General features: G+C 43.9%; 1 protein-coding gene across 3 annotated transcripts in view; it reads right to left on the reverse strand.

Annotated features, from left to right (window-relative positions):
* SLC28A3 (solute carrier family 28 member 3) overlaps positions 1-18,467 on the reverse strand; it is a 64,937-nt gene that overhangs the window by 16,431 nt on the left and 30,039 nt on the right. For all 3 annotated transcript variants that reach the window (XM_001106570.5, XM_077966283.1, XM_077966282.1), the window contains 8 exons: positions 17,933-18,018; positions 13,654-13,745; positions 10,619-10,808; positions 7,508-7,652; positions 5,878-5,991; positions 5,190-5,267; positions 2,186-2,266; positions 663-743 (listed from right to left, as the gene is read on the reverse strand). In XM_001106570.5, coding sequence (XP_001106570.3) covers positions 663-743; positions 2,186-2,266; positions 5,190-5,267; positions 5,878-5,991; positions 7,508-7,652; positions 10,619-10,808; positions 13,654-13,745; positions 17,933-18,018 — 867 coding nt within the window. The remainder of the gene's footprint in view (positions 1-662; positions 744-2,185; positions 2,267-5,189; positions 5,268-5,877; positions 5,992-7,507; positions 7,653-10,618; positions 10,809-13,653; positions 13,746-17,932; positions 18,019-18,467) is intronic.

Consider the following 18,467-nt stretch of genomic DNA (forward strand, 5'->3'; position numbering starts at 1 on the left):
AAGAGCATTTCTCCATGTGATGGAATAGGGAGGTGAAAATTGCAGCCTAAAAGCTTAATTTTGATGAGAGGAGAAAAACCTGAAAGCATTTTTTTCAGGCTCAGCAAAGACAGAATATTGACCAGTTCAGACAAGCTGAGAATATGCTCAAGTGTTTACACAGTTGCATGGTTGTTGGTGGAAAGGCTGTTTGGTCTCCTCCATTGCCGCAGGCATTATAGTTTAGAATGGGAGGCTGCCTGTTCCATGTTTGCGGCTTCGAGATTTGGAAATAGTGAAATCCATCCAAGTGGAAGAGCTAACAGCCTCTGAATAGTTGACCAGAAACCTCACAATCACTAAATTCAGATTTATTGAGAATCTATATGAGAAGCTCTATGTCTATGCTTTAGTAAAATGACAACCTTCCATCCTCTTCATAATCATTCTCAAGAACCCAATTCCACAATACCATACCCAGATTGTTAAAAGGAATTTCTCTCTCTTTCTCTCGCTCTCTGCCTTCTCCCTCTGAAATCTGGACATTGCCAATACTGGGGCTTTCTTATGTTGACACCCTTCTCTCTACACTAAAATAACATTGTGCTATTTTCTAATTTGACTTTTTGGAAAGAGACGATCCATTTCAACAGATGTTTTGTTTTGTTGATATTACAACTTACTTGTCCAACAAATATATTGCCAGAAGCAACTACAGATTCAATAGGAGATGATCCTGTAGTAACTAGCATGATCCATCCAACCTAAAAGGAAGAAAGGGACAAAGTTGACAAAGAACTTTTTGTATACCCAAAACTTCAAAGTAGGGATTAAAATCCTTAAACTGGAGTAAAATGTTGAGGGCTTCAACAATTGTCAGCAGGCTAATGATGGTGCCAAAGGTAAGTTTAACTTATTGAGCCCCTAGAGCAGGCCAAGCAAATCCTCTTATTGGAGTAGTAAGTCTGAGTCATTGCATCTACTTTGAACATTATACAAATGAATTTCTATAGGTCTATTGTATACAACTAATAAATGACAATTGCTAACATGGTCATGGAAGGCTTTACTGCATTCCAGACACTGTGTTAAGCCCTTGATCCAGAAAATGCAATTAATTCTTACAATAACTCTTTGAGAGAGGTCCTATATAATTATACTCATTTTATTAAATAGGAAACCAAAGCACAGAACAGTTTAGTTGTTTTGTCAAAGGTCACCCGAATGTAGCGGGATGTATTTGAGGTTTGGTCTTTTTTACTTAATTGAAATGAACATGGTTTTTGGTTCCACTTTTGTACTGGCCTTTCAACTAGAGATGGTGGATGAGGACTTCCTGTTGCATTCTCTCTCCTTGCTTTTTAGTTTAGACAAGAGCATAGCAATTCTGAATGTTTTGGGGCTTAAACAGAAAATTATGGGCCCTGGAGTTCTTGCTGTCATTCTGAACTCTGCTGCTACCTGTATTCTGGTTCCCTCTCTCTCTTCTCTATTTTCTCTTTCTTTTTGTACGTTTTGATTTATTTATCAGGATCAAGGAGGGCTGTGGCTGTGCCCCAAGCACTGCCTGCACTGCTCTGTGCTTCGGTGAGGTGCATCCAAATTGGCTGACAGATCTCCTCGTCCTCTGATCTAACACATGAACATAGGACTCCCAGAGGCTAGGGCAGCAGGAGGGACATGAACTCTTCAGCTCTGCGTGTGTGTGCATGCATGCATGCTTATGCTAATGAAACTCTCTCAGGAGTGAAAAGCTGTTTCTCCTTTTTCCTTTAATTTCTCTAGCACCTCCAAAACAAGAAGTGTCTACTTTTGTAACCTCCTTAAGCAAGGTAGCATATAATTAAGGAGTAGCTTAAAACAGAAAAAAGCTAAGCACAGGGTGGATAACCAAGATGAAGGAACAGCATCGTTTCCCCCAGCAGTATCTGACCTCAACTCCTCAGCTAAAGAAGTAATTGCTAGAGTTTCATGAAGATATCCAGTGGTTTGCAAAGCAAAGCCCTATTAGAAGCTCCTGAGATAAAATTCCCTCTATGGACACATTTAGGATTGGGGGTTTTGAATCTAATCACTTAGGTGGTGGTGGTGGATAATGGTAGGAAGAGAAAGGCACTTCGTAAATACCTGCATAAAAGGCCTTGAGGACTTGTGTCTGAGATAATCAGCTCTACACCTGTAACCCAGTCCCTCCCAGCCCCAGTACCTTTCTAATAATCCACTGCATCAGTCCCAGGTAGTACAGCATGGACATCACCGTGCTGAAGAAAACCACGATCGGCAGGATCTGCGAGGACGGAAACAATCGTGGATTAATGATGGGTCCAGTTGCACCAGCAGGTTTTATATCAGGCCTCCTCTCTGTCTCCTTTTCTCCCTCTGAAACATCATAAAAATATGGGAAACTCCTCTTGAACTTTAATCAGGCAGCTTCCCTATCTACAGTCTTTTATTCTAATTTGTCACAGGACTTGACTTATTTCCCCTCTCTTCTATGGTGAGCTTTTTTTGCTCAAGGAATGAAGTTTGGGGGGATTTGTAATAACTAGATCAATACACTAAAGGCTGCCAGAAAATAGTCTTGTTGTTCTGATGCTAAAAAGACATGGGCTTCACCACTAGTTAGCAGAGTAACCCAAGTCAAGATACATTGTGAGCAACCTCAGAGCCTTATTCTGAGTGTGTGTAGGGATCAGGTAAGGCATGGTGGGTGCTGACACACAGTGCCTCCTACTGGATGGCAGACACACCTGACAGCAATAACTTCAGCATGTCCTGAGCATGACCCTATGGTCTAAGCATGTGTGTTTGGAGTTCTGAACTAAGGAAACTAGGAGTGACCAACCCAAAGATTCATTCCTTATCTATAAGGAATATCTGAACCCTTGGTCCATCCCGTGGAAAGCAGGCCATACAGGGGATCCAGGCCCTTTGTTTTGGGTTAAATGAAGGTTGGGAGGTGGAGGTTGCTGAGGGAGGGTGCTAAGTGAGAATGCTATATAAACTGCCTTTTACAAACGATAGCTGTTCTCCTGTCTAGCCTGCCGCCACTGGACTGCCCTGCATGTGAGTCCCCTCAATAAACCCTGTGTCTCATTTGCTGGCTCCAGGTCTTTTCTTTGGCCTCTCAAACATGGTGCCCCCCTACTGAAGTCAACAGGGATCTGTCATGACCTCTATGCAGTAAACATTCATTCTTCTAGCTTTTAAAATAATAGTGATTTTACCTATAGTTTTTCAAATTACTGAAAAGTGACTGCATTTTGGAAGCTACTTTAGTTCTGTGTTAAAGGCCTTTGTATTTTCTGGGCGGGCTCGGTGGCTCACACCTGTAATCCCGGCACCTTGGGATGCTGAGGCAGGTGGATCACCTGAGGTCAGGAGTTCAAGACCAGCCTAGACAACGTGGTGAAACCCTGTCTCTACTAAAAATACAAAAATTAGCCAGGTGTGGTGGCACACACGTGTAATCCCAGCTACTGGGGAGGCTGAGGCAGGAAGATCGCTTGAACCTGGGAGGCGGAAGTTGCAGAGCCGAGATTGCACCATTGCTCTCTAGCCTGGGTGACAGAGCAAGACTCCATCTCAAAAAAAAAAAACAAAAAAACAAAAAAAAAAAAACATTGTATTTTCCTAGATCCTATGTTCCTGACGCTCTTTGGGTGCCTTCAATATAGCCAGTGTTTCCACAGAGAGCAATTTCTATCCTGCATAGACCACACAGAGCTGTGGGCTAGGTCCTTCCTCAGCCTCATCTTACTGCACCCCTTCCCCATTGTTCCCCAGCTCACTGGCCAGAGAAAGCTGCTACCAGAGGCACAGAATGACCGAGGACAATTTGTACAGGATCCAATTTAGAAAAAATCTATTAATAATATATATTAAAAGACATTTTGTGCCAGTATTCAGAGCTCACTCACTATGAGCCTTTTATTGGCTTTAATGGGTAGGCAGTGCCTTCCTGAAAGCTTGAGGGAGTTAAACAGTCTCATCTCTGGAATGTTAGCAGAGGATTCTGTGTTGGCAGGAAAAAATAGGGGCCACTGCCCTGGAAGAGGGGAGGGGGAGGGCCTGAAAACCCCTGTGTAGTCTGGGTAGCAAGTTATTCCTTCTTTATGACCTTATTTTTTCCAATTCTGAATTCATTTCATGATATGAGCATATTTCTATCTCACTCTATAAACATTTGGCCCTTCAGAGATGGCTGAGTTATCTCAGCCCTAGAACATCAAACCAGCTAAACTGCCAGGTAGAGGCTGCTGGGGGAGGGTGCTAAGTGAACCGCTGTATAAACTGCAGGCTTTTTACAAACGTAGCGGTTCTCCTCTCCAGCCTGCCGCTAAACTGCTGGTTTGGTGTTTTAGGCTGAAAAAAGATTCAGCCTAAAAGTTGGCCTAACTGAAGCTGGGGTAATTTGGAGGTAAATTTGGAGTCTCTAGGTGAGAAAACAATTTAGAAGTGTATGAATAACAACACACCACAAGAAAAGCTGAAGGAAAACCCGAATGCATGCTTCTGACTCACTGACAAGCGTTTGTAGGGACTTCCCAGAGGAGGATGGGCTTCCTGGGGCCTGTGGGAGCCTCAAGAAGGAATTGACTGTGGCCAGCCACGGGGCCAAGCTGCCTTTGCCCTGTAAAATAATGTTCCTTCTTTCGTTAGGAGAAGGCCTATCCTCCAGTCCTGCCTCGGCAAAGGCTGTGCTGAAGGAGAGATGAGAAATGTTCAGTGCGGGGATGGCTCTAAAACAGGGGTCGATGTGGTTGACCGGCTGCCCCAGGGACTGGGACTGAGAGGCTATCCCAATACAGAGCTGGCACTGATCCTGGACCCATCAGCCATTCACTGCCACATGTCTACTTGTTGCTGGGAACATAATATTCTTTTCTCTGAAGGCCCAAGACGCTATTACCCTTTTGATTCTTCCTAAGTACCGCAGATAAAGCTACAAGCCCCACCGCCTGGTATTTGAATATGTCTAACTTCCTCTAGATGTTTCCCTTAACTCCATAGTAACAAGGTAAAATGTGTGCAGTCCACTAACTTCAGATAACATTGTCAGTGGAAAAGGGTGGTGATGTATTACACACCTCTGACCAGCCCATTAGGTATATACCTGGTTTTTGGTCAGTTAAGTTCTATGAACATCTACAAAGACTGAGAAGCTACTGAAATAGCAGCGACTACATAGAAAAAACGTTTGACTTTACCTTAAATGCAAAGAAGTGGTCTTTGTATTTCTCACCAAACACAAATGAAGCACCAGCATCTGTGTACTCCAGAAAAGTCTGAGTTAAAGAAAGAAGAAGAGATTTCATTCCAACCACATGAGTGGAAATTAGACAGTGCACAGGAACGCTAGGCTCTCAGAGGATGGACCCAGCAAATGTGTTGAATAGACTTGGGAAGTTAATGTTCTCAGCTTTGCCCCCTCTAATGAATGGCATAGTAGAAGCATATTTTTGAAATATTCCTGTATACAAATTTCCTGACATTTCTGACATTCAGTCTGATTCCAGAATGCTACAGAATGAGTTGACCATGGCAATGTGTTGGGAGCCATACATGGATTGTAGGTGGCATTAGTTAGCACTGGATGCAAAAGAAGCCTATTTCTCTGTCTGTGGAGACATCTAAGAAGTATGATAGTCCTTGGGGAGGAGGATGTGGGCAATGAATTAGGGAGTGATGATATAGGTACGGAACAGCAGTGATGTTAACAAACCAGACAGACTAACATATTCAGTATAAGCAAAACTATTTGTCTAACCCATGATGCAGAATTAAAATTTGAGACAACTCATGCAGACAGATAAACCCATTTCTGACACATCTTGAGGATTACCTCCAATGTTAAAAGCACCATAAAAGCAAGGTGTTCTTTTGAATCAAACTTACCTGAACTTGCCTGCCCAACCAATCAAAAGCTATATATCCAGGGTCAGTCCTTAGAATCAAGAGGCCAAGAAGAAACTGTAGCCCGATTCCCCATAAGACAGGTCTCCAGTAAACCTATACAGAAAGATCAAGTGATATATCTTAGAAGGAAAATTAATGCAGGCCTCAGCATAAATGTCTAATGGATCACTATTTCCTTGGACACATTCTCAGATGTGGTCTGTCACCCACCTCCTTTGGGAGGCTAAAGCTGTCATAAGCAGAGAACCCTTTGATAGAACCATACCTTAAAAAACTCAGGCCGGGCGCAGCGGCTCATACCTGTAATCCTAGCACTTTGGGAGGCCAAGGTGGGCAGATCACCTGAGCACAGGAGTTCGAGACCTGCCTGGCCAACATGGCAAAACCCCATCTCTACTAAAAATACAAAAAGAAGCCGAGCGTGGTGGTGCATGCCTATAATCCCAGCTACTCGGGTGGCTGAGGCAGGAGAATCGCTTGAACCCAGGAGGCAAAGATTGCAGTGAGCTGAGATCGCACCACTTCACTCCAGCCTGGGCAACAGAGCGAGACTCCGTCTCAAGAAAAAAACAAAAACAAACTCAGGATTGCATTCCTTCTCCCTAAAACTGAGTTTCAACTCTTCGGTCCAGGAAAGTATGTAAGTAACAATTATGTCCTGATAAATTACTTCGATAGAAACAGTAGTCTAAGAAGGACCATTAAAGGAGGCAGGATCTGGCCATCCTAGTCAAGCTGTAAGTACTGGATACTTATAATTATTTCCCCTGTCTGGAAAATGGAAAGGCAGAACATGATTTCTCTGTGTGTCTAAGGTTTGTTGATCTGACAACCTGTAAGTGAATTAAGTAAAATATTGCCCTGTCAAGAGGCTCTCATTTGATTGTAAAAGAGCCCAATAAACTCTAATGCAGACCCAGGATGTGCAGTAGGAATGGACAGTCATTTGCTTGCATCGGTGGTGCAGGGCTGAGTGGCTTCAAAAGGACTATGGCATCAGAAGCACAGACAATGGAGATGTTCCCCTCAGCAGGGCAAATAACTTAGATCATATTAGCTGACTTGGTCTCTGATTAATGTTTTTTTCCCTTGGGTCAAGCTTTTAATGGTAAAGTCTTCCAGAGTTTGCCATCATGAGTTACATATGAGAGCTTTGATGTCTCCGAATTCTTGCCCATTTCATGGGTTACCAGTGGACAGAACTAGGATAAGAGTTGAGTTCAATATTAAAAAGAAAATTGTATAAGGACAAATTTTTGGAGTATAAATGCCCAAACTGCATGGGACTTCGTCTGGGGAAATCTGGATCAAAATGCATGAATTTTCTCTGTGTTTGATGGAGGGTATGCGAGAAGAAATTAGACTTGACAGGGAGAGAACATCTCACTGGTTGTGTAACTGGAAAATTACTGAAAATGGAGCATGAGATAGTAACAAACAGTACCGTGAAAGTTCAGGAAGATAGGGCACCGTGGCCACATTAAATAATCCCATCAAGGTAAGAAAAGTACTGAACAATAGTTCAATTCTCTCACAATCAATATTTTGAGCAATTTACACATGGGGAGAAAAATAAAAAAAGAATCTAAAAGATCAGCTGGATACTTACTCTGGTTGGGTACTTGGAAAATAGAAATAACAGGACAATGTACGTTACGAGCCCACCAAAGGACACCAGCTGCTGTTGACCCAATTTGGCAGTGTCAAAGGCCAGCCAGAAAATAACTGCTAGGACCAGGGAGCTCCAGATCACCCTAAGAGAAGGGGAAGGGAGGCATTGGCATCATTTGTTGTGCTACTTGAGAATCATAATCAGGCTTAAATTTTTTTTTTTTTTTTTTTTTTTTTTTTACGAGATGGAGTCTTGCTCTGTTGCCCAGGCTGGAGTAGAGCGAAGCGATCTTGGCTCACTGCAACCTCCACTTCCCGTGTTCAAGCAATTCTCCTGCCTCAGCCTCCCCAGTAGCTGGGATTATAGGCATCTGCCACCACCCCCGGCTAATTTTTGTATTTTTAGTAGAGATGGGGTTTCACTATGTTGGCCAGGCTGGTCTTGAACTCCTGAGCTCAGGTGATCTGCCTGCCTCGGCCTCCCAAAGTGCTAGGATTACAGGTGTGAGCCACCACCCCAGCCATCAGGCTTAAATTAACAAAGAAACATAGAAACAAGATGAATACACTCTGGCACCAGTAGGTTGTGCTTTTGGAAACTGCGACAGAATCTTTTTGGTTGTGGCTATCAAGGCAAATAGCTAAAAAATTAAGTACTGGGTCTCCTTACTCTACAACTCTTGGGCCCTTCACCTGTCCAAGGATGCATGAAGGGGCCAGAGAGGAGAAAGCATGTTTGGAGAGGAACGTCTAGTGATTTCTTTGAAAGAGCTACTGGGATTCTTCACCTTCGTTTTGTGGGGTGGGTGAGGTGTTATCTGCTTCCCTTTAAGGAATAACTTGGAATATGTTATCTGCCCTTGGGGGACCTCACCAGCCGCCGAGAGGGAGATCAGACATTAGGGCGAGTTCTGGCTCCCCTGGGGAGCCCAGCAAGCCTGACAAGTCTGACTCAGGACTCACGGCTTGCACAGCAGAACCAAAAGGCCTGCTGTGTTGGGATTGCACAAGCCCAGTTTATTAGGCCAAGGATGTGTGAAGTTTCCTGGTAGATCCCATGTTAGCCTTGAGGAAGAGAAGTGGTCTGGGGTCCTGCTCAGGGGGCCACCTGAAGGGAGAGGAGGTGCCTCAGAGAGAGGCTGAGGGAAAAGCTCTGAGCAGTTGCTGCAGGACACAGGGTCCTATGGGAAAGGGTCGCTCTAACACTTCACAGGCCCTTCCTCCCAAGAAGGCCAGCTTCATATCCAGAGCAGGTAGCCAGGCTGATCCTGGCTTTGAGACTGGCAGGGGAGCAAGTAACAAGGAGAAAGGGGACACTCAGGCCCAGGCTAGGGAGGAAAGCTAGGGCACTGGGTCAAGTTCACAGTTCTCATTACTGGAGGGGACAGCATATTCTGATGTTAAAAAATGTCCATGATGCCTGTATCAAACCTACGACATACCCACAACAATTAAAAATTTAAAAAATAGGCTGGGCACAGGGCTGACACCTATAATCCCAGCACTTTGAGAGGCCAAGGCAGGAACACTGGAAGCCAGGAGTTCAAGACCAGCCTGAGCAATATGGTGAAACCCCCGCCTCTACTAAAAATACAAAAAAATTAGCTGGGTATGGCAGCACATGGGAGGCTGAGCTACTTGGGAGGCTGAGGCATGAGAATCATTTGAACCCAGGAGGCAGAGGTTACAGTGAGCCAAGATGGCGCCACTGCACTCCAGCCTGGGTGACAGAGCAAGACTCTGTCTCAAAAAAAAAAAAAAAAAAAGAAAAAAGACAAGGCTATGAACTTTGGACTATTACTAAGAGTGTTCAGAAGGGTCATGGGCTTTTGGCATTTTTGTAAAATATAGGGTAGATATCTCCCATTGAATAAAATTGGAAGAATGATGAATGAAAAAAATTGTTTTATTTTGACCATAGCCCCATGGGTCATGAAAAAAAGTGCTAGCAGTCTTCAACATCCCTAAACAATTTTAAAAGCCCTACATTTTTTATGAGTAAAAGGCATGGGAAGAAATTAGAGGAAAAGAAAACCTGATAGAAAAATTATTTGGGGCCAGGCGTGGTGGCTCATGCCTGTAATCTCAGCACTTTGAGAGGCCGAGGCAGGTGGATCATCCAAGGTCAGGAGTTTGAGACCATCCTGGCCAACAAGGTGAAACCCTATCTCTACTAAAAATAAAAGAATCAGCTGGGCGTGGTGGCGGGCAGCTGTAGTCCCAGCTATTCAGGACGCTGAGGCAGGAGAATCGCTTGAACCCGGGAGATGGAGGATGCAGTGAGAGGAGATCGCGCCACTGCACTCCAGCCTGGGCGACAAAAATGAGACTCCTTCTCAATAAATAAATAAATAAATAAATAATAAATAGATATAAAGATTTGTGTTCATCATAATAATTAAAATAGCAAAGATTTTGTAGGCAAAATAAATGGTCAACCATACAGGAACTATAATCAAATTCAAGATTGAATATGTTCTACGATCCTCATTTTGTAAATAAATTGTAAAGAGAATAGGTATAACTCGTAAAAGAAAAAACGTTGGTAAAAATGAAAGCTCTTTAAAGACACGTCATCAGCAATCTCCATCAGTTTGTACTTATAACCCAATTCTTTATTTACAGGTACTGAGATTAGATGGCATTTGTGCTGTTCCCTATCTAGTGCCAGGACAGACATTACTGATTGATCACGGTGCGCTTCCACTGACAGGTCGGAGGGAGAGCGAAGCCATCCTGTTATGACAAAACTTTCACTCTTTTCTATTTTTCTAACTACTTCCTAATACGTAGGCACAGAGATGTCTCTCGCTAATATAGCACATGGAGTGTAATATGCTCATCATCTTTTGGACAACATTTTATCATTTAATACACTTGACATTAAGGCAGTGTGTGAGGACATTTGCACAGGTTTCAAATGAGCCATTGCCTCATCTAGGCTTTGATTTCCTGTTTGTAAACTGAAGACATTGTAACAGATTACTCCCTAGGGTGTTTCTAGCTTCCATATCCCATAAACGAGGAAGTAATTTCAGAACAAATTTTTGAAATGGTGTTGGAAAAGACTCTCTCTCTTAACTGAAGTAAGAGAACCGATTGCATTTACCACTTCAGCCAGAACCAATGGCCGTTTAGAAGCCTTCTGCCAGGAGACAGCATCTCATAAATTCGCTGTTCGTATTTGGCCATCAGGTGATCCCAGACAACAAAGAAGATGGCAGCCACGGTGATCCCAAAAAGAGGAAGGGCTCTGTGAAAGTTCAGCACACAGGCCGCAATCACCATAACCAGATAACCTGTCCAGGAAGCAAAAACAGACATTGAACATCACTAACTACTGGGATACGCCTCCAGCCTCCAGCCTTCATTTGGCTCAGGTGAGGGGAAGTTTAATCAAGATATCATTGAATGCAGGAGTGCTCTTGATATGGCTACTGGCTTCTTTGATGGGGGCTTTTGATATTTTTCAAAGCAAGTCTGGAAAATTATCGCCATGAATGCTAGGAGGACAGGGTGCTAGGTCTTTTTATTCTTACAGGACCTTCTGAGTTCTTGAATCTTGATGCTCGATCATTGGGCCTCTAGGTACTGGCCATTTTTATCCCTGGCATTCAGTCTCGGCAGGTGAGCTACTATCAGAGAAAGGCTGAGTGTTGAAGCGACCACGGGCAAAGAGGTACTGATTCTTGTGGTTTGCATTTCAGATTCGGTCTAAACTGGCGTGAAGGCACAGACCTACCAACAACAGACTACTTATCTAAGTGACACAGAGTCTCTAAGGAAAAGAGGTAGGGGCAATTACCAAGGTGGCTGCTTTCGAAGAGCAGATTCTGGGATAAGAATAAGGTTTCCTATTCCTAAAGGTCTGCAGAGGTGGTCTGCAGGTTAAATCTGGCCTGCTACTTGTTTTTGCAGGTGGCAAGTACATTTGTATTTGTGTGTTTTGAGAAATAAAAATAAAGTCCTAACTCACCCAACCAACTCAACTGACCCTTTAACCAGAATTCCTTCCTAAGGAGTAAGCAGAAACCAGCTCTGGAAAACAAGAAATGGAAGGCTCATTTCTCTATCGCCTTTAGCCAATCATCTGAGGTGGTAACCAAACTCCCCCTCCCTCTTAGAGTTTTTGTTTGTTTGATACGGAGTCTCACTCTGTTGCACAGGATGGAGTGCAGTGGTGCGATCTCGGCTCACTTCAACCTCCGCCTCCCAGGTTCAAGCGATTCTCCTACCTCAGCCTCCCAAGTAGCTGGGATTGCAGGTATGTGCTACCATGCCCGGCTAATTTTGTATTTTTAGTAGAGATGGGGTTTCACCATGTTGGTCAGGCTGGTCTCGAACTCCTGACCTCAGGTGATCCACCCGCCTCGGCCTCCAAAAGTGCTGGGATTATAGACGTGAGCCACTGTGCCCGGCCTCTTTAGAATTTTGATGTGACAGCTCACCAGTTTCACAAGGCATTTCTTCCTGATAAGAGACTGCTGACCATGGAGTGGTTCTGGCCAGTCTTGGAGGATGCACAGTGAGGGTTTCTGTGTCCTTTGCTTTACCTTTTGACTTCACAGGGCTGATAACTCCACCCTCAGATCATGGTAACACTGCTATTTTTTATACACATGCTCCATAAAGAGGCATAGATCTCAGTTGTGCATGTGAATGTGTCTCCTTTCATAAATATTCATGACTCCCCCTATAGCTTATTGAATATTTATGCTTAGCCAATCCTTTCAGCATAAATTCCTGTCTTATTCTTCCCTCCCTCAAAGTACTTGTTTCTGGCTTCTGTTGGAGACTATACTTCCCAGCCTGTCAGAATAGCCACCTTGCAGGCTGCAACCCTTTATGAGAAACAGAACTTTGCTTTCCAAATGTTTGAATCTCATGATTGATTCTTCAGTTGACAGTTTGTATGTGTGTTCTAGAAATAAAGTTGTGTTGGAATACAGCCATGTCTGTCCACTTACAGATTGTTTACGGTTGCTTTGTTACTACAGTGGCAGAATGGCATGGTTTTGACCTTACGTATGAAATACTGAAAAGCCTAAAATATTATCTGGCCCAGTATTCAGAAAGCTCACCAACCCTACTGTTTCCTATTCCAACTGTCTGAGCACCGCAAAACCACTGACCTTGGCGGTGCAGCAGCCTTGGATTGATGCCTGTAGGCTTGGATGCGGGTGCTTATGTTTTACAGACAGGAGTGTTCTTTAAAATGGGCCAAGTTCAGTGTGCTGAGCTTCAAGAAAAAAAATAACAATACAACAAGACAAAAACAAAAACAAACCAAAACAAAAAACAAACAAAGTGAGCCAAGGAGTTCTTTGTTTTGGAGGGAGTAAAAACAGGAGACATTTTTGTCCTGCCTTCAGGCAAGCGGAATGGGCTAGATGGCCCTAGGCTACTCATGTCGTATTCATATAAAGAATTAATCACTTGTGTTTTCTGGATTTGTGTGAACCAATGCACCCCTCAAATCCACATGACAGTAACAAAGGCTATAAGAGTGAGGAGAGTAACTGACTCCGAAAATTAGCTTCCCGGCCGGGCACAGTGGCTCACACCTGTAATCCCAGCACTTTGGGAGACTGAGGTGGGCAGATCACAAAGTCAGGAGTTCGAGACCAGCCTTGCCAACACAGTGAAACCCTGTCTGTACTAAAAATACAAAAATTAGCCAGGCATGGTGGCAGGTGCCTGTAATTCCAGCTACTTGGGAGGCTGAGGCAGGAGAATCACTTGAACCTGGGAGGCGGAGGTTGCAGTGAGCCGAGATGGCGCCATTGCACTCCAGCCTGGGTAACAGAGCTAGGCTCCATCTCAAAAAAAGAAAGGAAGGAAGGACAGAAGGAAGGATGGAAGGAAGGCAGGCAGGCAGGAAGGAAGGCAGGCAGGCAGGCAGGCAGGCATGCAGGAAGGAAGGAAGGAAGGAAGGAAGGAAAGGAAGGAAGGAAGGAGCTTCTGGCCTCATAAATGGGGTAGGGAAGAAATTTGCAAAGGCTTCACCTATTAAGGGCTTTTTGATTACTTCTCTGCCTCCCTGGATGATTCAGTAAAGGTTTAATCTCTTCCCACCTAAAGTTAATATTTGTGGGAACCCCTGCAAAAAAGACTGTGGTATCTCTATCCCTCTTTGTTATTTACCTGCTAATAAAATGCCCCAGATGATGTGCCGAAGAGTGGTTTTGTGTTTCCTACAGAAACCACATACTGTGTCATATCTCCTTTCCAAACACCTGCAACACAAAAGCAAAAAGGCAGGGAGAAGTAAATACCAAAAACATGAAATACATTGTATGCTGAGGGTAGATTAGGCTTTGTAAACCAAGAAAGCAAACAAATACATGTGTGAGGCATATGTCTTACAAAATAGAAAGGGGAAACTCATTTCATTTTAGACTAGAGTCAGCCATGATCGTGACCATTCATTGATCACCATCACTGAATAAGTGTGCCAACCCCTGAGGGATTAGAGAGGTGCAGACAACATGCTCCTGGGAACAGAGCAGGGGAGATGGATAACTAACCAAAGCTGAAATAGTCACAGGAAGAGAGTGTTTCTGGCACACTGCAAGATCCTCTGTTAGCTTCTAACCAATGGTTATTATGTATTTGTTGTTAGAAAATAAAAAGCCAAGGAACTCTGTCATCCCTCTTGGTTTGGCAGAATCTGAACAAGTTGGTGGTGCTCTGTCCCCCATCACCATCCCCATTAGTCCAAGACTGATGGGCTTCATGGGGTGTGCTTAAAATGCAAAGTAGGATTTCCTGGATGTTAGGGCTATTAACCAATGGGTTGTCACAGCTTTCTCAGAAAGCTCTGGAAGTGTTGGACTGTCTTTATTTCCATCCAGGGCTTTGTTATGGGGTGGGTGGGTAGTGTGTGAGCAATGTGTAGGTTGTCTTCGGAGGAGGATCGTGTCCAGCAGTTCCCCAGGAGTGAGCTGGGAGGCCAGGGTGATAGTCACATGGCTCTCTTCTCCTTATCTGGGGATCGTCTTGTTCCCATGTAGATGCCTCTTTCTTTGGAGGCCTCTCCTTCTCCCACTTGAGTCTGGGTGGAAGGAACTTCTTGCATATTTCCCCATTGTCCCCTCCAGGTCACGGGACAGCACTTCTAAAAATGACCACTTCTCATCCCATATAGATGATTTCCAAACTCCAGGACCTCAAAGGACGTGGCCCCGAGCTGGGAGACCTGCACTCCCCTTGGTCAGTGCCTTCACTTTCCCGGCTTCCAGCAGTCTCGCCCGCACCTCCAGGTGAGCCACCTCCCAAGCTTTGGGGCACAGCTCAAGCTTTTGGCTTCTAAAAAGTCTTCTTGCATCTCCTCAGACAGATAGATGCCTCTGAAGTTTATTCTTACTGTCTTCTTTGATTGTGTTTATTTCAAGTAGCAGGAAATATTGGTTATTTGGTTAATAACCAGTCATTTGGTTATCTAGGCTGAATAATTTCCAACCCATTAACCCTAGTGAAACCTGAGTGCCTCTGACCACACAAGAGAATTTCTCAGTCCCCCAGGGCCAGAGACCCCTGGAGAACAGATGCCTATGAGCCATACAGCACCATGAGTAGAACCTTGGATATTAAGGATGTTCAACAGACACGTATTGGTTGATAGATGAATGAAATGGGAGTAAATATTGCTTATCTGAAACAGTATTTTATGGCTCTGAGTTGGAGATCCATTCGTGGGTTATAAAGTCCACATAGTAACCACTATTAAAATAGAAGGAGGCCAGGTATGGTGGCCTGTAATCCCAGCACTTTGAGAGGACAAAGTAGAAGGATTATTTGAGCCCAGGAGTTTAAGACCAGCCTGGGAAACACAGTGAGACCTTGTCTCTACAAAAAAAAAAAAAAAAAAAAAAAAAGCTCGGTGTGATGGCACAAACCTGTGGTCCCAGCTGCATGAGAAAATCACTTGAGCCTGAGAGGTCAAGGCTGCAGTGAGCTGTGATTGTGCCACTGCACCCCTGTATCAAAACAAAACAAAACAAAACAAAAAAAAGGGCCAGGTGCAGTGGTTCAAGCCTGTAATCTGGGAGGCCAAGGCGGGTGGATTGATTGAGGTCAGGAGTTTGAGACCAGCCTGACCAACATGGTGAAACCCCATCTCTACTAAAACTACAAAAATTAGCTGGGTGTGGTGGCACATGCCTCTAATCCCAGCTACTCGGGAGGCTGACGCAGGAGAATCACTTGAACCCGGGAGGCAGAGGTTGCAGTGAGTCAAAATTGCGCCATTGGATTCCAGCCGGGAGTCAGAGCGAGAATCCATCACAAAAAAAGAAAAAAAAAAAGACAAGAAAGAATAAAAGTATCAAAAGTATCATAGTGTATCATTCATACATAAGAATGATAGGTATCACTTCATGAAACGTTCATCATTATGTATGTGTGTGAATATGTGTACTGAGAATTAGAAACAGTGCTCTAGAAAATATTGGGTGAATAAAAGTGTAGTGAAGACATTTTTTCATGGTCTGATTTAGGAAAGGCTAATGATGTATTATTCTCAGTTGAATATATGTTAAAAAGCAGCAGCAGAGGGTGACATTTAATAGGATACATTCACATACTGCAGGTTGACTCCATCAGGTTCTTTAATTGCAGGGAATGTGTGTAGTCCATTACGGCAATCTGACTTCTGCATAAAGCAGAGTACCCACAAGTAGACACTTGGGTCATTTGGTTATCTAGGCTGAGTAATTCCCAACCTCCTGACGGCTGTTTCACTCTCATTGACATTAGTGAAACCTGAGTACCTCTGACGACCCAAGAGAATTTCTCAGTACCTCCGGGTCAGAGACTCATAAAGTAAAATGAAGGATAAAACTTTGCTATGTTTCTGATATGGTAAATATTTGGGATGATGTATATGTGACAAGAGCTGCCAACCCTAATTCTGGCCAACTCCAGAGGTATCATCTGATACATAAAAACAAAGTTCCTCCCGTAGTCCCAGCTACTTGTGAGGCTGAGGTGGGAGGATCACCTGAGCCCAGGAGGTCGAGGCTGCAGTGAGCTTGACAGATCTCACGACAGGGTCTTGCTCTGTTGCCCAGGCTGGACAGAATAGATTTAAATTAAAATATATTTCTGGCCAGGCATGGTGGCTCACACCTGTAATCCCAGCACTTTGGGAGGCTGAGGCAAGCAGACCACCTGAGGTCAGGAGTTCAAGACCAGCCTGGCCAACATGGTGAAACCCTGTCTCTACTAAAAATGCAAAAATTAGGTAGGTACGATGGTGCATGCCTGTAATCCCAGCTACTCAGGAGGCTGAGGCAGGGAGGTAGAGGTTTCATTCAGCCGAGATTGTGCCACTGTGCTCCAGCCTGGGCAACAGAGCGAGACTCCGCCTCAAAAAAAAAAATTAAAATCTATTTCTAGATTTAAAATTAGCACCACTGAACTCCAGCCTGTGCAACAGAGTGAACCCCTGCCTCTAAAAAAAGAAGAAAAATTTCCTCAGAGACATAGGAATGCAAATCAAATTTAGGAATAGAGAAGATGGACAAATACTGTAGTGTTATGACAGAGTAGCAGACAATCCTGGACTAGGAATCAGAAGCTGAAATTGTGACCTAGCTCTCTTCGTCTCCTAGCTCACTTGGGGAAGTCAGTTCTCTGAGGTTCATTTTTCTGGTCCAAAAAATACAGATACTAATCTTGTGTCTCCTACCTTACGGAGTTGGTTTTAAGAACTTGGAATACTTTGAGGCTATTACAAGGTAAGAGTAACAGTTTGTTGGGATTTAAAGTGGATTGGGTTTTGAGCAATCAATTGCTATTGATTGACATTGAGAAGATGAATTAACTGCATTCGTATGGACTGGAGCAATTAGTTGGTGATTTACACTTTTAATTAGAAGACTATCCTGGGTGAATTTAAATCTGCATATTGGGTTCCCAGAACATCAGCAGTTTGAATTGGCCACATTGATCATCTTAGAGCTTCATTAATTTTTCTGGAAAGGATGTCGGGTAGGGAGGGTAGATGGATGAGTGGTGACAATCTCTAATAAATTACAATAAATGTTAAAATTCAAATGGGAGGTCCGGCGCTGTGGCTCATGCTTGTAATCCCAACACTTTGGGAGGTCGAGGTGGGTGATCATTTGAGGTCAGGAGTTCAAGACCAGACTGGCCAACATGGTGAAACCCCGCCTCTACTAAAAATACAAAAATTAGCCAGGCATGGTGGCATGCGCCTGTAGTCCCAGCTACTCCGGAGGCTGAAACAGGAGAATCACTTGAACTTGGGAGGCGGAGGTTGCAATGAGCCTAGAGTGAGTCACTGCACTCCAGCCTGGGCGACAAAGTAAGACTCTGTCTGGGGAAAAAAAAAAAAAATCAAAGTAATAAAACCAAATGGGAGGTAGGCTTGGTTATTTCCCTGTTTTAAAGACTGTACCCTTTTTGTTGCACCTCCTCTTCATCATCCTCCATGTCTTCTTTGTTTCTTGGAGAATCCTGCTCAACTGTGCCCTGTTCTTCATCCTGGAAATCAAACATTGGAGCAGAGATGGAATAATGAGCATCCTGGGCATAATGGACCCTGGTTTCATTGCTCAGAACTCGGGCAAAGAACTTTCAATAGGTTCTTTTAAATTATTATGCAAGAAGACGGCTCCTATTATCTACTGCACAGACATTTTCTTCCCTGCTTATAATCTCACACAAAAAAAGGCAGGATCACATTGAACTCTTCCTTTCCTTCCAAACGAGCGGTTGGTATTTTCTCCTTTTCTTAAGGGAACAGGCTCATATTTGTGCTTTTCACTCCTGTCTCTCCCGTAATCATTCAACCCCAGCTCTGTTTTCAGCCAAGTGCTAAATGAAGTTAATACCAGGAGCTGCATAAATCTCCCCTAGTACTCTGCCAGCCCCGGTTTCCAAAGGACTGAGACCAAAGCTGGATTTATTTCCCCGGCAGCCCAGGGCTTGGT

This window comes from Macaca mulatta, chromosome 15 (assembly GCF_049350105.2).
Source record: "Macaca mulatta isolate MMU2019108-1 chromosome 15, T2T-MMU8v2.0, whole genome shotgun sequence".
NCBI lineage: Eukaryota > Metazoa > Chordata > Mammalia > Primates > Cercopithecidae > Macaca > Macaca mulatta.